We start from the raw sequence: 27,730 nt of genomic DNA, 5'->3' as shown, positions 1-27,730 counted from the left end.
TTATAGTCCCAGCAGCAGCAGTGGTTGACTCACTAATCCATATATGGGTATGAAGAAAATCCAAGCATCTGATTGGCTGAAATAATTTCGGAGGAAGCATATGCCATCATACATGATGCAGCCTGAGCAAAGGTCTCGAGGTAGTCAGGGCTGGATGCCTTATCTGTTTACCAAGAATCCCCCTGACACAATAGGCACCAGCATGTCGCAGCACTGACGACCAGTTGCAACAAGCTCCTGTGACTCATAGGGCTGACTGACTTGTGTACTGGGGAAAAACCCAGTAGGCACTGATAAAGACTAGTTGCAACAAACAATTTAAGAGTGACTCATGATTGCTGGTAATTATTTATCATTGCTTCCAGATACTACACGGCGCCAGCATGTCGCATCGATGATGACTGGTCGCAACAAGCTTATATGACTCATAGGACTGGCTGTACTGGAGGAATAAGCCCGACATGATAGGCGCCAGCATGTCGCGTTTCTAAAGACCAGTTGCAACAGGCGACCTATGTCTACTTGTTCTAGCTACAAAAATTATTTTTTCAGTGTTTAACAGACTTTTATTAATCAGATTCATGTTACTGTATTTTCATATACCTTAATTACTTTTATATCAATGTATTTATACCATTATTAATTTTTACTTGGATTTAAAGTCATGTATATAAGTATTCTTAAATTGAATTATTTTAAGTAGAAAATAACATATTTTAATATCCTGAATAATTGTATTTTTCAAATTATATAAAAAGTAGTTATTGCACAATAGGTATCAAGTGAAACCAATCAGTTCGTAATATTTGTATTTTATTATTTTTTCAATACCATACACACATTCGATTACATTTACAAAGAATTCAACATGTCTGTAAGAACTTTCTTTAGTACATTTTTGACACACAAAGTAATTATTTCAGAGTCTATATTCAAAGGAATACTCTCCTTGGTAACATCATTTACTGGAGTAAGTTGAAAACACATTTGGGCACAATCATCTGAAATGTCCGGCATCGAAGGCAGTACTCTAAAGTCCTCATCTTCAGTCTTACTTTTAGATGAGCTGGAATCCGGAATGCTGGTGGAAGCAAAAAGTGATGTAAAATCTTGATTTTTTTGTGGATGATGGAGCAGTCTGGTGCATGCAAACTCGGCTTGTCATTTCGTTTGGCATGTGCTATTACTTCTTATGGCAGGCAAGGCAGCTTGGTTTCTTCTCTCATGTAGTGAACATAACATTACCCGTACATCGAACAGTCTATAATTTCCTGGCAGCGTTTAATAGATGCAGGCTCATGTACATAGAGCGAATGGTAATTTCCATCACATTCTTCCGTGTATGTACATAATCTTCCTCCATTCCAGTAGCTGTACGTGACTCTGCTCAGGCCAGGCTTTGCCGAAATGTAGAGGTTGGACGGATGAAACGTAGCCATTGTCATCCTTCTTCGGTAGTTCACAGCCGACTGATGGAATGAAGGTTCGGTTGTTTCTTATATATGAACGACCACATTTATTTACTTAATACTTTCTGCAAGTAGTATCAGGATCCATCGAATAAAGTCACACAGTGCCTGCATACACTTACATCTGCTTCAGCATATGACTTCACCCTCAATCGTTGCACTGTCGGTGCAGTTGGTGCTGCTGCTGCTGCTGGATTCCATTTTGCATGGTATGCTTCTATGTTGGTGGTAGTACTTAGAATAAAACTTGCATGCATGAGGTGAATTTATAAAAATATTAGCAGGAGTAAACTTTGCATCCTGCATTAATGTATTTCTATACACGGAGCACAAATAGTCGACACAAGGAGTGTTCAATGGTGCTTTACTACCACTTCTACAATGCTGCTTGCCATTGCATGTTTCTTGGAATTCTGGATCTCCTACTCCTGCTGCTGCTTGCATCTTCAAGTCTTCAAGTATCCATTGCATGTTCGTATCTGGTCGACAGAGATTTATAATGCAATTTTCATCTTCACAGACGAATTTTGTTAGCAGTTTAACTGTTTCGTACGGTGCAAATAAGTTCCAGCAGAGACGAAAATTAATTCCATCGCGACACTTTTCAAAATACGTTGTGGTGAGAATGTCTTCTTCTTCGTCTTTAAAACTAAGTGTATATTTCACACAATGCAGACTGAAGCACACCCAATCGTAATTACTTACACCAAATTCAAACAAGGTGTGTGGAGCAGATGCTTCTTTCCTTGGGTCTGGACGCAGATGTAACATCTCTTCTTCTGCGGGATCACAATTTTCAGGAGAGCCATCTTCATCCTCCAATGTTTGAAACACAAAAAGACCTGAGCGAAATCTTGAAGGCTGGGGACAATACGATCATGCCTGGTTGAAACATGGCTGGTAACAGTGCTGGCTTCTCATCGGTGTTATAGCTGCCAAGACGATGATGGGACGATAGGAAAACAGCACATGTAAGTGGCGAACAAATGGTTGACAAAGTTGTTTTACCATGATTCAGGAGAGTGGTGTGCTTGTACCCATCACAATATTCTATCCACCGTATATCACTCGAGCAGGATGGCCGACACAGCTTGTAGGATATCGTGCTGAATTCGTGTACTTCGTAAATTGTCTCTTGATCAGCTTGCATAATAAGATCCTCGGTAGTAGCTGGAAGCTGGCTGTCCGGTCTCAGATAGAAGACAGGGTAGGTTCTGAAATTGCAGGGTTCCTGTTCGACACTTAAAAAATCTTCATAATTAGTGCTGATCCAGTGCTCCAGGCCATCGCAGTTTTCCACCATGTCAGGCATCCTGGGAGGCTTCAAGTGCACTCTGTGATATCCGATGGTGACATTCCAATAATACTTGTCGACATCTTCAGGCTTGAACATGGAGCACATTTTACAAACAACCTTCCTCGACGAAAGCTAGGCTGCAAATGAGACTTATATTTGATGTGCACCTCGTGTTATCGGTAGAATCCTGTTGCAACTTGTCCGCATGATGTTATTCAGATGATGACTCATCCAGTGCCCACATCCGCAACAACAATGCGTTTCGGCGGGGACAAGCCCAATCCTGCTCGCATGCATTGCATCTATGGCTTAGCTTGCTTTTGTACATGATATTTAATTTTTTCAAAGACGGGCACTCGTACTCTGTTTGCAAGTTGCATATTATAACATTATATTTACAATAAATGCTCAACCAACGTTTCTGTTCTGGACCGGCTACGAAGACGACCCTATAATTTCGTGTTTAACTCTTTCCTCAATAAAGCTATAAATATTTTCGTACTCCATTTCTCCATCTTGACACGTTATTCCATGGTAATGATTAGTCAGCCATCTGTTTGTAAATTGGTTTTTGCAGTCGAGGAGATGCCAGGGGAATGGCGGTAACAATTGACGAGATATGGTGCTTCCGTCGACATATGCTATGCATATTTCCTTGATGATAAATCCTACTTGCGAATGAACCCCTGGATATTAACGAACATGTTGGCAGCTGAAACTATACTGAACTCTTTTACGCATTTACACCAGTATTTTAACTACTTTGTCCCGGACATTATATGTAGCCAGCCTATCGTGCATAATAAGAGCATACGCTTTAGTGTTTGCCGGCATGTTTTCTGCAGCTGTAATCTCGATTTTGCAGTCTATAACTCCCGTATTAATACTGTCGTCCTGTCTACTAACGTCAAATACAAAGAGAGGAGCAATATTTTTGAATTCATTCCGGTCTAATATCGGGGATGGTAATTGACCATAATACGATTGCTGATATTGTGCATACATCTGGTAAGCGAGCAAATATCTTTCATTTTCAAAGTCTGCATTCATATCCAGATAAGGGTAACATTCAGAGTTTAACAAAACTTTAATATTTTTTTTATTTTGACATGTTTAAATGTAGAGCGGTTTTCCCTTATATCATTTTGTTTGTTTGTTTGAAATGCTACTATAATGTATCGTGGCTTTTCTGCAGCACTACTAGATTTTACATTCCAATTTATGTTTTGAGACTGGGTAAGATTAGGGTAGGTTTCCAAACTCCAAGAACGAAAAGCAACGTCGATATTTGTGCCTTTCTCAAAAAATATCAAAAGCCTAATGCGTTCTGCCGTATTCACTTGAACGTGAGGAAGAAGCCACTCGATAGTGTGTAAGGATAAAGTTACATTTTCCGGTTGGTTGCTTGTATCGAGAAGTGCATTTGCCTGTGTGTTGGCTAAAAGTATCACCAACTCCTGCTTAGCATTAATTATGATGTGCTTGTAATCTTCTGCATATCCCAACATCATAGCGAGATGAACGCAAATTTCAAATCTTCCGCCTGCATATAATGACAACTTGTAATCTGGTTCTATTCCCTATTCGGCCATTTTAGCCGCGGGTAGTTGATTATGGGTTAGCAATAAGTAAATTTTTAAAGTTCAAGTAATTCCCACATCTCGCGTTTGGTCGATCTTGATACCATTTAATTCGTAAGATATTTTACTGATCATGTGAAGAATACCATTACGTACGATCTTGGTGGTTGTAGGAATATCATCTTTTAAAAGTGTTCCTCTAAATTGCAAAAAAGAGTTGCAAGGTACCGTATATATATCTTGGTTTTGAACAGCAATTCGTATTTCCGACGACAGAGGATATGGTCCAGAAAGATAAGGTAAGTACGAGGGAATTTTGGTCTTTGTAATAATATCTTCGTAACTAACTGCATCTTCCACGTTCAGGATTTCCGTATCCATTCCTAATCACTTTATACCCGAGTTGATTCAAGAAATGAATGTTAGCACGTGTTAACACGCTCGAGGTTTGTGTTATACTGACTGTAGGTTTGGTAGTGCGAGTTAATTTATAGTTTTTTCGTATAAAATTAAAACCCATCTCTCTTCAAGTGTTAGTGCAATGTGATTTCTTCCTCTCTAATATTTATCAACTTATCGTCCCGGTCGACTATGCGGACGACAATTTCGTGTACCCTCTTCCCAATGACCGGTGAGTAAATGAGTGATTTAGGCACTTCTACAACTTTGAACCCGGGAGGGACTAGCACGCTAAACTCGTGTAGTGTATGGATTGGTCTACCATTAAGATATGATCCGCTGACCATATTGCAGTTTACTCTTAAAACATTTACAGGAAGAACGTTAATCGGTAATGTTGATACATGTATTTGACCTCCTTCGTAAATTTTATTTTGAAACCCTAGCATTTCTGCTAGAGTATCGGGCATGCTGAAATCGACATTAGTGCTACACATCATCTCACTTTTCAGAGTGTTTGAGTTACCACATAGATAAAACTCTACATCATCTTCTTGCAATGCTCGCTTAATGTATGATGCGATATCCTCGATCTCGTATGATCCCAGGGGTACAGATATTACTTTCAAAACATCATTTTTCATATATCGTATTTTACAGTTTGCGCTATCAACATTCGGGACGGAGAAATATGTTTGAAAATCGACTAATGCGATTCTCAATGTACCTTCCAAATTCAGAGCCGGAAAATAAGTAGATAGGAGCTCCGAGGTTTTACCCGACAAAATAAGAGTTATCGACTTGACTGACTTGATTTTCCTGTATGCAAACTCTTTTATAAGAAAAATTTTAAATAGGCAAAAAAATATTTTTTTGTTAATTAAACTTTGTTAGCTAAGAAGTGGAGGCACAAGTGGCTCCAATTCCACTGATTAGGCAACTGCTCTGCTTCATAATTATATTTTAATTTAGTGTCGCGAAGATACTTGCATAATTCCATAGGTGGCCTAAGATTCCCGAAACTGTCATAGTATTCTGCCGCATTACCGGCCTTTCGGTATGCTACCCAATGTGTTCCGCGCCCATGCTTGCCATCCAAATTTACGATTGCGCACTCCCTCAACTTGGGTTTGCGTGGTGGTTCATCACGCATGTATACATTGTGGAAAATGGGTATTTTTAATTTTCGTGCAAACATGTTCAAGTCAGAAAGTGTTAGCGGTCTGTTTGGTAGAAATTTTAGGATCTCCTCTTTTTTCTTTTCTTCCTTCGACCTCCACCCACCGGATATGGTCTTAGGTATAGGCCTTTCCCGTTTTTTGCTACCATTGTAATAGCTTCCATGGTCTTTTTATGTCGTAATGCCTCTGCTAGTTATTTGTTTTGATTCTTTGATCAGTTTACTGCACATACAATACCATTTGTGGCCCCAATAAGCCCGCCGAGTGCCCCAAGAGCAGGAAGAACTAGTGGGAGAAAACCTCCTGCCTTCTTTCTTTTCTGTGTAATTTTTTTTCTTACACTGCTTCTTACACTTTTTTTTTCTTGTTGTATTTTATACCCATTCCATGCTTAACTTTAGTCTTCATTATCTTAGAAACTCCCCAAGCAGCTACCTTTTCGCCAAATTTAGTATCTAGTGATTTCAAAATTTTCCACACTTTTTCAGCTAAGATGTTGTCTGCACGATGCCTGTCTTCCAAGTTATTACTGGTTTCATATGCTATATCCTGTTCTCTGCACGCTCTGTCCAAAGTATTTATACCTTTGTCGCCTCGTGCCAAACGTTTAGCTAGTTTGTTGCCTGGTCCACAACATTGATATCCCGGAATATGAAGTTCAAATGGTATTTTGTTTATAAGTGTATTTACGAGTCCACGACCTGATTTGGTCTTTACCCTACGAGGCATAACGACAGACTGGTCTAGAATAACTACAAGTGTTAACAATATATATGTACCTATGTAATGTAAACATTATTGTTACGAAAACAAAATTCTATATTTACGTCTGGATTAATATAATGTAGTTTGTATTAGTTGTGTTTAAGATGTCGAAGAGTGAAAATCTTAGCTTGCTGGATGCCATGGCGCACACAGAGTTCAAATGTGAAATCTGCCAGCATACATTTACCCGCAGTGACAACTTAAAACGTCATACACATCAATGTGAGCTTAAACCTCCTCCTCATAGCCCTCCTCCTCATAGCCTTCCTCCTCCGCATAGCCCTCCTCCTTCGATTATATATACAAATACATCATATTTCGAAGGTTTACAAGTAGTTCAGCAATATGTAAAATTACCAGTGCGAATTAACATTGAGGATGAAACACTAGCACGCATGTCGCGCCATGGCTGATTGCTTCCATCGACTGTAAAATGCATTATTGCTGGGCCTTCTAACTGCGGGATAACATGTGTGTTACTGAGTTTATTGGATGATACCAATGGAATTAGGTTTGAAAACATGTACCTGTATTCAAAGTCAGTAATGTAACCAAATTATCAACCCCTAGCACAAGTGCTGCGGGCCGTAGACGGTCTAAGATATTTTCCATATAGCGATAATGAAGAAGTTGTGCCGCCTGAAAATGCATTGCCTAAACTGTGTTTGTGTTCGATGATGTAGCATGTAAAACGCAGCAATGTATCCAATATTACTTTAGTATGGGAAGGCATGTTAATGTAGACTGTTTTTACCTATGTCAAACATACTCGCGCATTCCAAAACAGCTGATTCGCGATAATTCAAACATGATTGTGTTATTCAAAATGGATTATATGAATTTTCGTCATGTCTATTCCGATCATGTTAATACTGACATGTCGTTAGAAAAATTTAAAGATGTGTGTTCCTTGAGCTGGAGTATCGATCATGGTTTTATGGTCATAGTCAAGGATTTCCCCCTACTTAATGGACGTACCGTCGAGGATTTGATCAGTTCATAATAATACATCAGTGAGAAATGAGCTATATCATATCCAAATTTGGACATAATGGTCTAAAACGCAGGGCAGACACTTGTCTCATGTCTACCGATGATGGCCACTGCAGCGCTGATGGGAAACGTATTAGAAATGTAGGCAGACCCAAACATGAAGATGATGTAGTTAACAAGGCCTATGTTGATTCAGAGATATCAGCATTATTAGCACTGAACAATAGCACAAATGAGAATATTATTACATCTTCAAGCAATGATATCGATCTAATTCCCCCCAAAACCATTACCTTACTAGATGACATACCCACTTAAAATTATAGAAGAGCTACTTAATAAAATTAACAGTAAATTATCGGATATTTATGGCAATATTGACGAAAGATTGGAAAAAGTAAAGGGAATGATAGTACATCGCTTAGTGAAACTCGAAAATACTTTGAAAAATAACATCAGAATGTTTTCTGCTGATGATCTTGTCTTGCTGGAGGATGGGAACAAGTAACCTCATCACGGAAAGAATATATAAATGGTTTCAACTTTGTTTTTGCATTCAGTATAATGGCTGAAGCTGTAAGTGACTTACATCGTGTCATTCAGAGAGTGCGTGCAAAATATATGTTAGCTAAGCGTGCATGATTGGAGAATGATATGGTTAATGAAGAAGCTTTTAAACCAATTATTCCTCGACTAGAAAATTTAAAACTGGTGGTGGTGCCCATAGAAGTAAAGGAGGAACCTACTGATGAGATACTAAAAAGAAAGAAACAACAGTTGGTTAAACAAATCTATGATGATGATCATATTCCTCTGTCTGAATTAAAACCTAAGAAGGCTAGGGCTAACACTCGGAGCTAAGCTGTTCGTAGCTATTTGTCTTCTTATTCGTCTCAGAATCAAGATACAACATACGGCGTGCAGAAAAGAAATAAAAAAATGTTTTTTGGGAAAAAAAGAAATTGTTTTCCTCCCTAATGATGTAGTACAGGTCGGTAGCAAAGTAATACATGCACAGCTCCTGTCCTATATTAAATGCTTTTCAAGATGGAGCCAGGCACATATTCTAGGGAAGCACTAAAGCAGTATAAGCGTTTACCAAAATCACGAGTGTACATTTGAGGAATAACAACTCGTCGAGTAATGCATATAAGGATGAGCACCATGCTAAATTTGATATCATTTCGCATTTGTTTCCGAAAGTAGGAGGTGGCGTTCCATGTGGTAAAGGACTACCAAATAAAATCGTAAATTGTCGATGCGTAGATTATGTTTATTGGGATGATGTGAATTAACCTGTTGACAGACTGCGTTTGCTAGTTGCCTCTCAAAGAGCAGGAAATAATTCGCACGCAAATGAAATAAGTTCTATACTCGAAGAACTGAGGGAAGCAGGCTACATACAATGAGTCGCTCGGATATAGCTGCTGAATTGCACAAACCTGCTAGGCGATACTATCCAAGATGCAAAGTAACTCTTCTTGGTTTACGTGATTTATTCCAAGCAGATCTCGTCGAAATGATTCCGTATTCGGGTGTGAATAAGGGATATAAGTACATGTTGACCGTAATACATTGTTTTAGCAAGTATGCTTGGGCAGTGCCGGTAAAAACGAAGAATGCTGCCGATGTTACAAAAGCCATGGGCACCGTTTTGCAAGATGGAGGACCGACTGCAAAAGACTTGGGTAAAGAATTCTACAACTCTTCCTTCAGTGCACTCATGAAGAAACATAAAATTAACCATTACTCGACTCACAGCAACTTCAAAACTAGCATAATTAAGCATTTTAATCGAACATAAAAAGGAATTATGTGGCGCGAATTTTCGTCTCATGGAAATTATAAATGGATAGGAATATTGCCTAGACTTATTAGTACATATAATAATACAAAGCATCGTACTACAAAATTGAGACCTGTTGATGTCAAGGATAATTCATTGCTTCAGACCATATTCAAAAATGCTAAAGTACTGGATACTCGTAAAGTAAAAGCAGGAGTAGGATCCTATGTCAGAACATCCAAGCAGAAAGATATATTTGTTAAGGGCTACACTCCGAATTGGAGCACGGAAATCTACAAAGTTATAAATATTCGTCATTATAAGCCGAGAATGTACCTCGAAGACATGAAAGAAAATCCTATCCGGGGTGAATTTTATGCTGAAGAAATTCAGCCTACAAAGATTCCACATACATATTTGGTGGAAAAAGTATTCAGACGCAAAGGAAATAAAGTTCTAGTCCGTTGGCTTGGTTTTGACAAAAGCCACGACTCGTGGATACCAATGTCTGACATTACATATAAGTAGTAAACAGGATGCTGCTGGTCTTGACTTGTTCGGACTCATCTTATCGCTAGACTTGTTTACTTCTGATGAGAGGCATTATCTTCCTACTATAAATAGGGAGGGATGATTCTTCACTACCTTCATTTTTACCATAGACGTCAACATGGATACAATGAGCAGCAGTGCCGAATTGTTACTAAATTCTGTATTTGATGCAGTCATCAAAGTGGAAACATCGTCAATGGTTGATCGGCAACCATCACAAATAGATTCAACGTTGGACGAGGACAGACTGCATCCATCGCCCCGCTGCATCTTATGCTTGTATAAGTCGATGGTCCGACGAAGAACTTTCGCCGGTGCCCTGGAGCGAGTACACGCTCGATTCACCTGACATGCAGGAAGAACCAAAAGATGGGGAGGGCGCTGCCGCCGATGAGGGGCCGAAACTTCAAAATGTTATTGACGAAGTGCGTGTCTTTCGCGAAGAAGTTGTAGCGGAAAGAACAGCGATACAAGATGCATGGAGCATGGACATAACTGCTGTTCTGAACGAACTCCGGAGGCTTCGGGTAGAAGTGGAAGATATCCAAGACATGATTCGTCGTGAATAGAATAAATACGATTCGAAAATAATTTTGTACATATATATTAATAAAGTTAGTGATTGTTCAAAAAAAAATGTACGTTTTTTCGTAGTTTTAGTTCCTTGGTACCGATATATATATAATGAATATATAAGTAGCATATTTGTAAAAAAATATAACTAAAAGGATGGTCAAGTGGTTAACACTAAAATATTTTAAAGTTTGTTATTAAGGTATACATAAGTATTACATTGAACATTTGACCTTATGTTCAACACTAGAAGGAAACTAATATAAATGCTTGTAAATAGTGCATTAAATTATATATAAAAAATTCAGTAATAAAAGTATATTTCAATATGGCTGCCAGTAGCATAAAAATATTAATATTAGAGATTGTGACTGAATCCTCATTAGTTGTGATGTAATTGTATAAAATTCTAGAATTTAAAATGGTGGGCATGATGTTATCACATATGCTAGAATACAAAATGGCGAAAATCTAAATCTTGGTAGTTATGTTGTAATGGAAGAAAGTTCTAGAAAACAAAACTGGAGGCCGGAAATTACATAATAGAAAGTTACAGAATTAAAATTGGTGTAATATTCTAGAAAAATGACATCCTGACATTTCACAATCAAAGATGATGATTGCATAATGGTAAAATCCTAAATCCGAATCCTCAAGCCTCAATCGTAGTGATGTAATAGAAAGTTCTAGGAAACAGGATGGTGGAAAGTTACAGAAAACAAAATGGTGGTCGGAAATGATGTAATCCAAGATGGTAGCTGGGTCATCCAAGATGGCGGGTGGTCACGAATCCTGAATCCAATGCCACCAGCCGCTGTCCCCGGAGGAACTATATCTAACTACTTATGAATAAGCTCCTGTTATCAGGGCAGCTGGGATACATCCAATCACACTCTCAGTGTATATTTCGAATACTAACCATAGGTGCAGCGAACAAATTGTGAAATAGGTGTCTTCGTATATTTAGATGTTTCCCCCGTGGTATTAAAAGTATTAGGTCTGCTGCTATGATAACTGGATGTTGATAACAGACTTACATTCCCTCATAATTTTTCCCAGAAATTAAAATGAAGGAGATCCAATAAGAGATTAATAGTTAATTTCTCAGGCTCAGAAGTATAAACTTAGTTCTCCAGCTTAAACTATGGCACCTGATATCTATAATGGTAAAATTGCACATAACCAGTGAATTTAAGCAGCAGAATATCCTATTGCTGAAATACTTCCTGCGCTCAAGCTAATATTCTTGCCTATCCAGAAAGCATTAAAACAGCTACTGCTATAGAGGGTGGAAGAAGAGCTGCTGCTTGTCCTAAATTGAAATAACTGCCACTGCTTGCTCAGAGTGTAAAAGTGCTGATATTGTGTGACCTAAAGGCGAAAGAAATAACTATTTGTCTTGAGACCAATGAAAACTGCATGTTTCCAGCATAAACTGTTGTTATTAATCCTGTTGAGTATGCCCATAGGAACTGCCAATGGATAAAGGAGGTTTGACTGTCATTAGATGTATACATCTTTCTCACTGGACTGCGTATACATTTCTTCAAGGGGAGTATTAGCTAGTGCGATAGTGTCCCACCGAACTTGGATGGGCGTAGCTGTGTGGAGCAACAGGGTCTTCCTACAAACAGACAACCTGCCCCGCATTTTCTGTTTCGCAAGTTTCAGCTTTAGTAATCACTCTTTTTTTCTCAACAATGTATTTATTGTTCAGAATTAGTGTAGCTGCTTGCTTTCTTCATTTCTAGTCTCATAGAGTCCATCGATCTCAAGTTGACAGCATATCACTTCAGTTTCTTGATTTGAAAAGTGACAAGCCATTTTATTTACCTACCAATTTTCCTTCCAGCAATTACGCACTCTTTTAACCATGTGTAAAATTTCATTGGGCTCACGGTCCAAATCATCCAATTCCCCAAGTAACTTTCTTCCTCTCATTATAACTGTGCTCTCCTGACAACTAATAGGCACTGCAGATTCGTTTGCATACTGCCAACCATTCTGAGTTTTTTTAATTGCATACTACCTGGCGAGGCCATAAAAGTGTAGTCAGTTGTAGCCAAGTCTTCAAGAGGTAGTGAAGGATACAATCCAGCTCTACATCTGAATCCACTATAGGGATGTTATTGTGAGGGCAAAGCACGCAATAAAATAAAGGTGTAATGTTGCTTTACAATAGTGGTGGAAATTCGGTGTCGACTCCAAACTCTTGGGTACACAGTCTGTGCTCAAATAATTAATGCAAGGTGTTGGAGTTAAACTAATAACCTTCGTCTTAATACATGACCATTACATGTTGAAATGTAGAGATAATTGCTTTCAAATACCTTCATAATTGTTTTCAGGTTTTTTCCCTTATCGCATATGTGCTGCAGGTACATGATAACCGTCTTTCACTTGTCACAGCAGTTAAAACTTTTCTAGTATTCCAGTTTTATGAACAAAAAATAATAATTTTGTTTTGCTCGCAGGGAAACCACTCGCAAAGAGTGCACGATGCTTTTTCAAGCAAAGCTTACCAGTGGTTCTCGCAGCACCGGGTGAAGGCTTTCTTCACTCTGACGGAAGGTGACTTCGAGACTGCTTCGCAAGCCTTCATGCAGCTGTGCGGTGTCGGCAGGCTGCGTCCCAACATGCTGCTCATGGGCTACAAGAGCGACTGGCAGACGTGCAACATCGAATGCCTCAAGCAGTACTTCAATGTCATCCAGTAAGCGTGGCTTCATTGCACTGCGTGTCTTCAAAGTAAAGATTTTGTTTTGTTTTCTTGAAAATTTAGGAATAAAATTGACTTTATTGTTACTACCACAAGCTTGTCCTCTCAGACACCTTGACCCAGTGGTCCGGACAAGTTACTGCTGAGACAAAGTCTGAACATAGGACTAAGTGGTGTGTGGTTCTGTTACTGTAGTATAGGAAAAGGTAATGGTAGACCAATGTAGTATCGCTTTGCCAATATTGCCTTTTGAATGAGGTGTTTTCGTTACGATGTTTTTGCATTAAGTATCAGAGCATCACCCCTTCCCCGTTTATGTACAGTTATAAATACTTATGCAGCCACCAATTTACCTGAGTAAACATAAAATGTTTGTTTCGAAAAGCACCTAAGACTTATTTTGCAGGGCTCACTCAATATTGTTATTAGAAGTAATCTATGTTTATGAATTTCTAGTAAGGGGGATTCATCTGCAAAAGAGGACAGGCAAGATTATTAATTTCACAAGAATTAGGTAAATATAAATAATTGTAAATTCAACAAGAATAAATTTAATGAGTTCAAAAGCAAAATAATTTAAAAGCAAAACATGCAGAAAAAAGTTTGTAAATATGCTAAGAAGAGTTTTAAAACTTTTTTTATTGTGTGTAAAATTGTGTACCATAGAATATTGACTGATGAAAATGTGTATGAGGATATTTTAACCACACGACGAACATCATTGTATGTTTCCTGTATATATGCTTAAATAGTACATAATCAAAAACTTACAGTGATTTTCATTAGCTGTTAAATTAAAATTACTGAAGCCGAGATCGCTGGTTTTCACTATAGTTGGAGTCAGAAGTGTGATGATGAGTTGAGCATGGGATGCATCTGTTTGAGATACCCTCTTTGTCCCCAGGCAAGAATTGTTGTCTAAGTTACTAACATGCATAGTCTTAAGTTATAAATATATTTACTCGCTGTGCTATCAAAAAATGTCAATTAAAGAACTCTATCAGTAAGATATCAAATTTATAAAAATTTTTTAATTTAGTAATTTTGTTGCAGTAATGCTCTGGACCGCTACCTCGCAGTTGGAATCCTGAGGATGCCCAGTGGCCTTGACTACTCCAAACTCATACTGGATGAAGAATTTGTTCCTGTGTCAAAACTAGACAAAAAGGCAGAACGGGAAAAGCTAATCAGAAACCAATCTTCATGTCATCTTTCACAAGGTTATAATGACTTAACCTAACAGTAATGTAAACAAATGTGTTCTTTTAAATTGAAAATAATTGAAATCCATAATAGTCATTTTTTTTATTTCCTCCAGTATTCACGTCATTTACAGGGAAACTCTAAGTAAAGAATCAGTTAATTATGTCTTATCAAATAGGGGTCATCAAGGCCTAAAGCTTACCCTCCCAAATTCATCCCTCCCTCTCCTTCTCCCCTGTTTGGAATCGCAACTTATCCTGGGTGAAAACAAAATTCTGGAAAAAAATAGAATTAAAATTAGTTTCTGAACCCGAGCTTCTGTTTCTGCCTCACAATGAATGAAAACCATGCTACCATCATAAAATGTCTTTGCCGAAGGACCTTACAGTTACATTCAGTTGATTCTTCTTTAGTAATATTGTTCTCATTAATGTATTACATAAACAGTTCTATATTTACTAAGAATTTGAGAAATATGACGTAATTAGAGAACTTACGGTTGGAAGTTGGCATATTCTATCTCATGACACTACCTCAAAATATTATTTTATTCATTTTTTTTAGATTTTGTAAATAAGTACTTACAATTCAGATGTTTCATCTAAAGAAACATCAAATATGTAAACAAATATTGGTCCCTTCAAACATGAAATGGGTTGTAAGGAATCGCATGGTAGTGTCTGACTGGACGCGATGTCTGGTGCGTGCAGTGACCGACGCGGTGACCATCGAGCCAGAGACCCCGGACACGCCACCCTTGTCGCCGCTCATAGCGCGAGCTGGCACCACTTCCAGCCAGGACATCAGGAGGCTGAGGAAGAAGAACAAGACTGCGTCGGCAAACACGTACCTGGGGCCAAGCGGAGAGTCCCTACCGCAAGACATCCTGGACCAGGTGACGGTGTTCAGAAGGAAACAGCCCAAGGGCTACATCGATGTGTGGTGGCTCTACGACGATGGAGGTGACTATTTTCTGGCAGGCTGGTGTAAATATGTAGCTTCACTCACATGCCATACACTAACAATTTGGTTTCAGGTCTCACACTGCTGATTCCGTACATTCTCGTCACGAGATCGCAGTTTTCTGGATGCAAACTGCGAATTTTTTCTTTGTCTCAAAACAAAGACCAACTGGACAAGGATCAAAGAAAGTGAGAGTTATAACTATTGCCCATTATTTTTAAGGACTTGGTGGCACTAATCTCTGCGATATTATGCAATGGCTTTATTATCACCCGCTGTACTAATAACTGGTTTTATTTCATTGATAGTATCCTCAAGGATAGTTTATGTATAATAAATTTATTTCGAATTAAGGATGGAAAAATTTATTTCAATATCTAAAACAAAAACTATATTCAGTAGGTACTGTTTGAAAAATGATAATCTTAAGAGCAATTTTTATATTGTATTTGCCAGTTCTATCTCTGCAACCATTATTTTCATATTCTTTGAGCAACTTTGTGCAAGAAAAAATTATAGTAAACTGATATGTTCAACATAACATTATATTGGTTGTTGTTTCACCATAATTTATTTTCTTTCATAATTTCAGTCTCGCTGCTCTGCTTTCCAAGTTCCGTATTGACTACAGTGACGTTATATTGATACCAGACATTGCCAAGAAAGCTCAAGCAGAAACCAAAAAGGAGTTTGAATCATTGATTGAAAACTTTCGACCAAACAGCAAAACATTTTGTGGTTAGTAATTGAAAAGTTTATTTAATATATTCATTTTTTCATGTGTTATCGTAGCCATGGATATCACCCCCCGTCATTTAGCTGGTTATGTACTACTCTCGGGTCGGGGTTCAGGCCTTGTAGCAGGGGGAAATTATCACTACCAGTGTTACAATGAAAATTCGTCAGTTTGTTTTACTTAGTCTCGCGCACACTCCCTTTACTTGGGCTGCGCGCGGCTGAACACGCGTTCTCTCCGTGGAGTGACGCTCGGCTACACGTGTTTCGGGCTGCCCCCATGGTCTCGCGATACGTGCATTTAAAGAACTTATAATGCCCCTCCTGAATGATAATGAAGAAACAAAGTCAGTCTGATTTCCAGCGCCGAAAACGTGGAGGCCGCCTCGTTGCGGTATTCCAGTGTCCGCCGATATACGCGTAATGTCTGAATTCACGGAAACAAGAAAAACCCTTATATACAATTAAATTAATTACAATGATGACCGATAGCGTAATGCCCGTGAACGTGAAAGTACCGATCGCCCTGATCCAGTCTCACCAGTTCTGGCTCACGTCTCGCTTCCGCACTCGTCTCGCCATGCGACCGCTGTTCTCGGCAGCCAGATGACTACTCTCCTCCTGCCGCATCTCTGCCTCTCCGCCCATCATCCCCTCCCCCTTCGCGACACGTGCAGTGCTCGGAGTGATCCCGGTTGTTGGCCTCGGCTTCGTCGCCCGGTTACAGCAATTAGCATTATACTTTAGAAAGACATATAATTATAATAATAAAAGTTCACGAAAAAAATTATAATATCTACAAACAATAAAAATGACACGTTCTTGAATATAAAATATGTTTCACGCAATACACATTACCTGCACGGGGCAGGGGTGGATTAGGGTTTGACGCAGCATAACGGACTTTATGAGCAGGGGAGACACTTGGGTCGACGTCAAATGCCCCCCCCCCTCTCAACGAGGCCGCTATGTGCGCCAACGCCCCTCTACTATGAACATATTTACAAGACACAATCGGGTACGTGCTGCATGCCGGCTGGCCGCCCTAGGGATGTCCTGTCTGTGTTACCCCTGTGCGCGAACCAGGGCAGCAGGTTCATCATGCTGACACGTGGCGTCTCGTCACGAGTGGCTGTCTGTGTAGGTAGTGGGTGGTAATCGTAGTCCTTCAGGTAGGTCAGCGCCCTGGGTGCTCGGGAGGGTCTTCCTGTCCCCTCCCCCTGGACTGTGGGTCTCTGCCTTACCCCTGACGTCATGGACTCCTGGACCGCTCCATCCGACATGTCGCACGAAGTGTCCACCAGGATACCCACCGGTACCTCTGTGTGGTCGTGAGCCCCCTCATCAGGACTCTCCGGACAACACGTCTGCACCGGTGCCTGCAATCGGCGTGGTGGGTTCTTCCTCCCCTGGACTGACCCACTCATGCCCATCTCCTCCCCTGACATCGTGGACACCTGGACAGCCTCGTCCGACATGTCGCACGATGTGTCTACCAGGATACCTATCGGTACCTCCGTGTGGTCGCGAGCCCCCTCATCAGGACTCGCCGGACAACACGTCTGCATCGGCGCCTGCTGTCTGCGTGGCGGGTTTTTCCTCCGGCTCCGTAATGGAGACCGTGAAATTGGAGGTAGCCAGACTGATGTCCACTGGCCAGATAGGGTAATACCAGTGTCCTAACGACTCCGTGTCCTCGCTGTCTGCTTCTGGATCCGTGATGGTCCCCTCTTGCTCATTCCCCGCAAGATCGTGGATCGACGGCCACACTATTAAGTCCCCTTCCTCCACTTCCGTAATTTCAATCTCCTCACCTTCCTCACCTGTCAGTTCCCGTGCCCGCCCTATGTCGTGTTCCCCTTCCTGCCCCTTAAGATACACCACCTGATCTGCTTTACCGTGATGCGGGGATGCCTGCTTTTGACCCCGCCCCTTCTCACACGCTACCCCTTTCACGCTAGCCAGCGGACTCCTGTCCGGTCCCCTCCCAGGGCTCGTGTCCTCTGTACACGCGGCAAAAGCTTGCTCCTGGCTCTTGTGTGGCTCAACGTCCACGTCCCTCAGCACCCGGCGTCTCCCCTGGCCAAAACTTCCCCGCGCATTCCTACGAGGTGTTTCCTCCTCCTGGTTCATAGACCGTGCCTGCCTTCTGTTCCCCGGTGACCCCCTGCCCCTCTGTCGTCTCAGACTCTGCCTGGTCTCCTCCCGCCCGCCGAAGGTCGTCCCTGTGTATCTTTGCAGGTCGTCCGCTCAGTGTCCTTACCAGGTACGACATGGGCCCAAACTTGCGGATGACCTGCCTTGGCTCTGACTATTTAGGAGCCAGCCCTGCATTGAAGTTCTTAGCCTTGGACGGCAGGTGGTGCTTCCGCACATGCACCATGTCACCGGTTTCCAGCAGCGGAGAAGGACGTCCTGCCACCGGCGTCGTCTTTTGGACGTACACCTCTTGGCGCTGACGTGCCTGATCCCGCATGACGGATAACTATGTCCTGAGGGCCTCCCCCAGCTCCCCCTCTGTCGCCACGGCAGCCACCCGGCACTCGCCCGGCAGGGCCAAGTTCTGGCCCTGGACCAGCTCCGCGGGCGAGTACCCGGTAACGGCGTTGGTCCGACATCTCAGACAATAAAGCAAGTTAGGGATATGTACGTCCCACTTCGTGTGATCATTCCCCAACCAGAGACGGAGTTGAGCCTTGAACTCCTGGTTCCGTCTCTCGGTTAGGTTGGCGCGGGGATGGTACGTAGTGGTCATGTGGTGCTCGACCCCCCATTTCCTGCATGCCTCCCGCCAGCGGGCACCACTGAACTGTCCCCCATTGTCACTCAACAGCACAGCCGGATAGCCAAACCGGGGGAACACCTCCCCCTCCAACAGCGCCACCAGTGTACCCGACCTTACATTGGACACTGGATACGCCTCCACCCAGCGCGTGAACAGATCGGTCACGACCACGAGGAACTGTTTCCCCTTGGCTGTCCGGGGATACGGCCCCATGATGTCCAGTGCTACCATCTGGACTGGCTGCTGTGGGCGGCGTGGTCGATGTTGCTCCTCCCCGTCTGACCTCCGTGCTTTGCGTTGTTGACACGTCTGGCACCGGCGGACGTAATCACGGACATCACGTGTCACCCCCGGCCAATGGAATGTCCTAAGTACCCCCTCTATAGTCTGGTCAGCCCCAGGGTGTCCAGATACTCTGTGATGGCAAAAAAACGTGAGCACAGTGGCTCGTGCCCTCTTTGGTATGTACATGCACCAGGTCCCCATGGCCCCTGGACTCCGGGTCTGCACGACTCCGTCCATGCACCACTAAAACGGCGAGAACTCCACCTCACATGAATCCCTCATTATCAGTGTGTCTGCGTCCCCTACCTGGGTCTGTTTTACGGCCTGCATCAGGTCATGTAGAGTGTCCACCGGCCCTGGATTCGCCTCCGGCACGGGCTGTGTTGTCGCTTACAGCACCGCGGGTGCATTGACGTCTGCGGTGTCGTGTCTCCTGCCCTCTGGTGGTAACAGGTCATCCCAACTGCCCTCGTCCTTGTATTCTACTCTCGTGTCAGGGTGTCGGGAGAGCACGTTGGCCAGCTGGTTTGCTTTTCCTGGGACATGCTCCACCTGGAAGTCGTAATTCTGCAGTGTTATGGCTCAACGCGCAAACTTGGACTTCCGTCCTTGCATGGTATTGAGCCACTTCAAGCAATGGCTGTCAGTGCGCAGGGTGAATTTACGTCCTTCGAGATGGTGCCGGTAGCGGCCAACCGCCCACACCACGGCCAAGCATTCCTGCTCGTTGACATCGTACCTCTGCGTGGCCGGGCTGAACTTCGCGCTCGCGTACTCAATCACGCGCCGCTCGTTGTCGGGCCCGACTTGGTACAGTACTGCCCCCATACCCACTTGACTGGCATCAGTCTGCAGGTACAGGGGCTCGTCCGGGGTCTGTCTCGCCAAATAACGACAGTCGCGGAACAAACCCATGACTGCGGTCAGCGCGCGGTCCGCTGCCTCCGTCCACTGGTACTTTGTTTTAGGTGATAGTAGTGTGCAGTGTATTAGGGATTTAGGCACGTTTTATTTAAAAATTTTGTAATCTGAAATATTTTGGAAATATTATTTTTTTTCTCTCATCTTATTTTCTTTACGGCCAGGCCCTCAGCCTCTGTTCTCAGAGGCGAGCTGATTTTCTTTCCCAGCCTCATGCTAGGCTAGCATTCTGGCTAATATTTCTCCCGCCTCCAGGCACGTCAGGGCCGGTAACTTTATTTCTTCGCGTGACTAACTTTTGCTAAGAGCAGCTTGTGAAGCAGTGCTGAGCCCTGCTAACTCTGTCACGAATCAGTATAAGGTTCACTAGCAGCAAGACACGACAGGAGGATCCCGTGGGCCTTGTGTCTTACAGACCATGCGTTTTTTGAAGCCACCCCCCGCCTGCTCACCCACCCTCTCTTCTCAGAAGTGGCTAGGAGCGACGACCGCTCGGGTGCGTTAACCGAAGTCAAGGCCATCTCAGGCTTGACAGCCGCAGTTACGATTCTGCACCTTAACGACACCTAGCGACGGCTGTAGTAACTAATGCCACTTGTGAGGCGTCGGCAGCGCCGACACTACCGCGCTCGCGCGGAGGTAACGACAACCTCTCTCCCCTCCTTATGTCTCAGGCCGCTAGGTGGCACCACTGGTTACTCCATTAACCCCCTAGCTTGACACTCTCGTCGGTCACTAGTCGATTTATTAGTACTTCCTCTCGCCACCAAAAGATAGCGCCTCAGTCGCGCAGTCACTCCAGTAAGATCTAATTTTTTTATCCCGGACACCTTCGGGTGGACTCGGTAATTTTCGGCTCAGAGCCTACCCCCCCTCCCATTCTCTAGAGACCCCGCGCGTATGATATTCTGGTGATATCCCGCTCTGAACTTACTTCGGTGCGCGCCTCCTGACTGACTGGTACCGTTTGTATCTGCGATCTTCTGCGAATCATCGACATCGTATATTATGTAGTCTTCTCAGACTAAAGGGATGGAGTCCCTAGCTAAAATTATTAACCAGTCAGTAGTTTTGTTGAAAGTAGAGAAACTTAGTATTTTTATATAAATTATTTTTTTTTAATTAATCATGATGACTTCCGTGGCTACCGCGAATCGTGGTTCAAGTTTTCGGAGACGAGACGCCCTCTCCTGAGCGCCAGGACCAACACCCGGTTTTGGTAAGTCTTGACGTCATTCCCCCCCCCCCCCCATTTAATTTCCCTCTATTGGCCTTTTGCGCCATTTAAGTATACTGTCTGGAAACAGGTCTAATTCTTTGGAATTTGGACTTTTGTTTCAGACAGGGTTCCAAGTTTGGGGCAACCAAAATCCTCTGCCATAACCTCTGGAGTCGGTTCCTGCGCAGAATCCAACATCATTAGGCCTACTACCTTGATCACCGTCTACCTACAGCCCCGGGTGATACCCGCATAATTCTATCTTTTTATTCACGAACCCAAGATTAGTGTAACCCAGTTAAGACAGCGGACAGTAAAAAGGCAGTTCGAGGAGAAGAAATTTATATTATGTTTTGGAAGGACTATATGAACAATCTTTAAAGTTACCAATGTTAATTTCATTCTTGTTTTTAAATATTTTAATTTTTGTTATACATTCAGGGCCGGCCCTATCATAAATGATGTTAAGGAATATCATATAATAAGTGTAATTGTGAGTTATGTAAATAAGATCACTTATCAATGTAAAACAGTCTTTACTAAGGAAAATTTAATCTATCAAAAAAAAAAGAACAATGATTAATAAAATAAGGAAGTCTATAGACGTAACAGTTGTTTTTATTTATTTAATATATAATAACGATCCTTTTACTCCCAAGTATTTGTAGGGAGTCCCTAAATTTTCTTTGTTTACTTCTAGTGTCGCCTCTGTTGTTGACTTTTATAGTTATTAATTGAGGGCCTCAGTAATTAAAGCTTCCAAATCTTTTAACCTTATTATTTAATTATTCTTTAAGACACTTGGGGTATTACAAAACGGTAGCAGAGCATGGTTACGTCTATAGGCATACCTAATTTGAAAGGTCATACCTAAAATTAAAATTAAAAAAAAAATATTTGAATAAAAAATTTTTTTATATTTTTTTTGTCACTTAGAATCTTTTTGTAGTAAGTAATTTGTGAACTGTCCGCTGATACACGTAGTAGCTAAATTGACCCTTGAATTTTAAAATTATCGTAAGTTTTGTGTGTTTACATTTGAGCGCGCACTGTGAGCAGCTGGCTGGCTGCCCGCCCACGCCACTCGGGCCGCGCGCGTGGCTTATCAACAGAGACGTGTCCGCTGGACAAGATACTCCCCCCCACACACCCCTAGTTAAAGGCGCTGCGCGCCAAGGTCAGTCCTGCCGGCTGACATGACGTTCCTTGTAGGTACCCTGTTGTGCAAGCTAACCTGACAGCTTGTTACACCCGAGTACACTGTTCATTTCCCGACGCGCGTAGTAATAATAATAATAATAATAATAATAAATTATGAAGGCACATACTTCCCACGCAATAAAGCAATTTTTTTAATCATAAGCTAGATTTAAGTGTATACCTAAGTTTAAAGTTTAAGAGATAATTTTAAGAGGGTAGTGTTTTGTTTTGTGTAATACTATGAATCCGGACAGGATGATTACTCCGGAGCTATTACTAGTAGATGAATTAAGTTACGAGTTGCAGTTGCGTAATTTACCAACTACTGGAAATGCGCAAGAGCTGCGAAAGAGGCTTCGAGCCGCAGTACGTGATAAGTTACCTACCTCAGTACATAATCTAAATTTAGAAATACTCGAGGAATTCAACATAGCTTGCTCCAAATTTTACGACATAGCTGCTTTCGTAAGTTATTCAGATGTGGAAGAGAATTTGCCCAATGTAAAGCGACACATTATGCGATTAGAGCATGTCACCAGACGACTGGAAAATCTTGTGGTACTTTCCGCAGATGTGCTCAATGGTGTTTATCGAACAGAGCTAGATCGTTGTCTGCAACAGACAAACGCCTTCCAAATTAAATTGAAAGCTAGGGCAGCCCAATTAGAAACTCAACAGGACCTCCGGGCCAACATTGCCCAGGCAGAAAACCTAGGAATGGAAACACTAGGAAATGTAGAGAGTGAAAATCCGGAATTTCCTCAGGAAATAAGGCAACCCATTGCCTTCGCCTCACATACATTAACTTTTCAGGAAAGGAAAGCATCTTCAGTGTATGAATTGGAATGTTTAGCAGTAGTTTTTGGTATTGATAAATTCCGACAGTTTCTGGAACATAGGGAATTTCTATTGGAAACTGATAATCAGGCGCTCGCTTGGCTGTTAGCTCACCCTAAACAATTAGGAAAACTTGGAAGGTGGATCACCAAAATTTCTTCTCTCAAATTTAATATTCAACATATTCGCGGTACTCAAAACATTGTGGCTGACACACTTTCTCGAATGTTCGAGAACCCCTCCGAAACAATATGTCAGGAGGAACCTCAGATTTTATGTCAGGCACTCCTAACCGATTTCCCCTTAGCTTTTCAGGACATACAAACACATCAACAAGCCGACCCATATTTGGCAAATATAATTGAACAAGTTAAAGCGGGTACAGCTCCGAAATTTTATAAGTTAGCTAAAGGTCTCCTACAAAAACGTACACAACAGTCAAGGCACTTTAAAATTGTTCTTCCACAAAATCTGCGTGATATGATTTTCATGTATTACCATAGTTCACCTCTTGGTGCCCATTTAGGTATTTATAAAACCATTCAAGGTATCCGACGCCATTTTATTTGGGAAGGAATGCACCGGGACATTACACAGCGAGTTAAGTTATGTAAGCTATGTGCACTAAGCAAACCTGCACAAAATACACAGTACGGTTTTCTTGCCTCAGAAGTAGCCGAAAGACCTATGCAAAAACTTTTTATTGATTTTGTAGGGCCATTTCCTCGATCCAAATCCGGACACTCTATGCTTCTTGTGGGCATAGATGCCTTTTCGAAATTTGTTTGGCTTATTCCACTCCGTAAGGCTACAGCTGACACCACTGTGCGTGCATTACAAAATCACATTTTTAAAACTTCAGGATTACCGAACATAATTGTATCCGACAACGGAACACAGTTTACATCCAGAACTTTCAAGAACATGTGTTTCTCGCATGGTATACAGGATGTGACAACATCGCCATACTACCCTAAACCCTCGCACGCGGAGAGATTTAATAGAAATCTTCGTTCGGCGCTCATAGCGTTCCACGCGAATGCGCAGGAAAAATGGGACAGTAATTTGGTGTGGTTACAGATGGCATTTAATTATGCCAGACATGAAGGACACAAATCCACCCCATTTGAGATTATGTTAACTTATAAGCCCAACACACCACTTTCCAATCTTTGGTCTCTCGAAGACCTAATGCCGGATGATCCCAAGGACATCGCGGAGATTTGGAGAAAGGCGTGTAGGAATTTAAATTTGGCTCACCAAACAAGTCAGAGAAGGTACAATAAGTACCGCTCCCCTAACCCCTACAGGGTAGGTGACACGGTAATGTGCAAAGCACATCCGCAGAGTAAGGCCATCGATAAGCGATCGGCCAAGTTATCGTATCGCTGGACTGGACCATTACAGATCCAACGGTTTCTAACCCCAGTGACTGTGAGTCTAGCCGACCCCAGTTCCGGAGAGTATGTGACACGAGCGCACATCTCCCACCTTAAGAAAGCGCATCCGAATTTAAAATAGGAGCGATTACTTTCTCTAAGCCTTGGCATGCCATACAGTTATATATATTTAAGACTCAATAAGGAGCTTAACTGAAGAATAAAAAACCTAGGTAGTAACATTAAGTAACAATAAAAATTCATGGTACTAGTTTGTAAGAAAACTTAATATGAGGTGTTAGTTTAAGTGGCCACTTAAGTTAATAATTTTAATTAAGATAATGAATTTAATCATGTTAGTCATTAAGAATGTGCACATTAGTTCATAAGAGTGTTTAATATTTTTTTTTGTGTTTTAGCATGTAAGTAGTAGGATACAGGTGAACCTGGTAACTCGTCCTACTGAAGTTTTTGGTTTCTTGTTTTTGCTTTCCCTTAAGCTCCGCTTTAACGCGGGGGAGTATGTGCCGTGTATTAGGGATTTAGGCACGTTTTATTTAAAAATTTTGTAATCTGAAATATTTTGGAAATATTACTTTTTTTCTCTCATCTTATTTTCTTTACGGCCAGGCCCTCAGCCTCTGTTCTCAGAGGCGAGCTGATTTTCTTTCCCAGCCTCATGATACGCTACCATTCTGGCTAATATTTCTCCCGCCTCCAGGCACGTCGGGGCCGGTAACTTTATTTCTTCGCGTGACTAACTTTTGCTAAGAGCAGCTTGTGAAGCAGTGCTGAGCCCTGCTAACTCTGTCACGAATCGGTATAAGGTTCACTAGCAGCAAGACACGACAGGAGGATCCCGTGGGCCTTGTGTCTTACAGACCATGCGTTTTTTGAAGCCACCCCCCGCCTGCTCACCCACCCTCTCTTCTCAGAAGTGGCTAGGAGCGACGACCGCTCGGGTGCGTTAACCGAAGTCAAGGCCATCTCAGGCTTGACAGCCGCAGTTACGATTCTGCAACTTAACGACACCTAGCGACGGCTGTAGTAACTAATGCCACTTGTGAGGCGTCGGCAGCGCCGACACTACCGCGCTCGCGCGGAGGTAACGACAACCTCTCTCCCCTCCTTATGTCTCAGGCCGCTAGGTGGCACCACTGGTTACTCCATTAACCCCCTAGCTTGACACTCTCGTCGGTCACTAGTCGATTTATTAGTACTTCCTCTCGCCACCAAAAGATAGCGCCTCAGTCGCGCAGTCACTCCAGTAAGATCTAATTTTTTTATCCCGGACACCTTCGGGTGGACTCGGTAATTTTCGGCTCAGAGCCTATCCCCCCTCCCATTCTCTAGAGACCCCGCGCGTATGATATTCTGGTGATATCCCGCTCTGAACTTACTTCGGTGCGCGCCTCCTGACTGACTGGTACCGTTTGTATCTGCGATCTTCTGCGAATCATCGACATCGTATATTATGTAGTCTTCTCAGACTAAAGGGATGGAGTCCCTAGCTAAAATTATTAACCAGTCAGTAGTTTTGTTGAAAGTAGAGAAACTTAGTATTTTTATATAAATTATTTTTTTTTAATTAATCATGATGACTTACATGGCTACCGCGAATCGTGGTTCGAGTTTGCGGAGACGAGACGCCCTCTCCTGAGCGCCAGGACCAACACGCTGTTTTGGTAAGTCTTGACGTCATTCCCCCCCCCCTTTAATTTTCCTCTATTGGCCTTTTGCGCCATTTAAGTATACTGTCTGGAAACAGGTCTAATTCTTTGGAATTTGGACTTTTGTTTCAGACAGGGTTCCAAGTTTGGGGCAACCAAAATCCTCTGCCATAACCTCTGGAGTCGGTTCCTGCGCAGAATCCAACATCATTAGGCCTACTACCTTGATCACTGTCTACCTACAGCCCCGGGTGATACCCGCATAATTCTATCTTTTTATTCACGAACCCAAGATTAGTGTAACCCAGTTAAGACAGCGGACAGTAAAAAGGCAGTTCGAGGAGAAGAAATTTATATTATGTTTTGGAAGGACTATATGTACAATCTTTAAAGTTACCAATGTTAATTTCATTCTTGTTTTTAAATATTTTAATTTTTGTTATACATTCAGGGCCGGCCCTATCGTAAATAACGTTAAGGAATATCATATAATAAGTGTAATTGTGAGTTATGTAAATAAGATCACTTATCAATGAAAAACAGTCTTTACTAAGGAAAATTTAATCTAACAAAAAAAAAGAAAATAACAATGATTAATAAAATAAGGAAGTCTATAGACGTAACAGTTGTTTTTATTTATTTAATATATAATAACGATCCTTTAACTCCCAAGTATTTGTAGGAAGTCCCTAAATTTTCTTTGTTTACTTCTAGTGTCGCCTCTGTTGTTGACTTTTATAGTTATTAATTGAGGGCCTCAGTAATCAAAGCTTCCAAATCTTTTAACCTTATTATTTAATTATTCTTTAAGACACTTGGGGTATTACAGTAGGTCAGTCATCGGTGCTGTCATGGTGGCGAAGTCTGGGATGAATGATCTGAGCCAATTCAGTAGCCCCATGAGCTTCTGCAGTTGTTTCCGTGTCTTGGGCACTGGTTTTGTCGCAATCAGGTCCAAGTGTTTGGGCAGCGGCCGGCACCCGTCCACACTGACCAAGTGCCCCAGAAACTGCATCTCTGCCGCCCCAACATGGCACTTACATTGGTTGCAGGTTAATCCATGCCTGGCCAGCTGCTCCAAGACCAGAGACAAATGTTGCGCGTGCTCCTCCCATGTGTCAGACCAGACAATCACATCGTCCAGGTAGGCTGTGACGAAGTCGCCAACAAATCCGTCCAGGACGCGGAACATCATGGCCTGAAACGTCGCAGGAGCGTC

At 42.1% G+C, this 27,730-nt stretch overlaps 1 protein-coding gene across 2 annotated transcripts in view; it reads left to right on the top strand.

Annotated features, from left to right (window-relative positions):
• The window catches only part of LOC134527159 (bumetanide-sensitive sodium-(potassium)-chloride cotransporter-like), a 940,416-nt gene that overhangs the window by 682,994 nt on the left and 229,692 nt on the right, over positions 1 to 27,730 (top strand). The window contains exons 15-19 of one of the 2 annotated variants that reach the window (XM_063359554.1): positions 13,070 to 13,308; positions 14,368 to 14,534; positions 15,228 to 15,479; positions 15,554 to 15,668; positions 16,073 to 16,218. In XM_063359554.1, coding sequence (XP_063215624.1) covers positions 13,070 to 13,308; positions 14,368 to 14,534; positions 15,228 to 15,479; positions 15,554 to 15,668; positions 16,073 to 16,218 — 919 coding nt within the window. The remainder of the gene's footprint in view (positions 1 to 13,069; positions 13,309 to 14,367; positions 14,535 to 15,227; positions 15,480 to 15,553; positions 15,669 to 16,072; positions 16,219 to 27,730) is intronic. The other variant, XM_063359556.1, reaches the window with a different exon arrangement.

Source organism: Bacillus rossius, chromosome 1 (assembly GCF_032445375.1).
Source record: "Bacillus rossius redtenbacheri isolate Brsri chromosome 1, Brsri_v3, whole genome shotgun sequence".
NCBI classification, from domain to species: domain Eukaryota; kingdom Metazoa; phylum Arthropoda; class Insecta; order Phasmatodea; family Bacillidae; genus Bacillus; species Bacillus rossius.
Note: the sequence above shows the minus strand (reverse complement) of the source record. Positions and strands in the feature narration are given on the sequence as shown.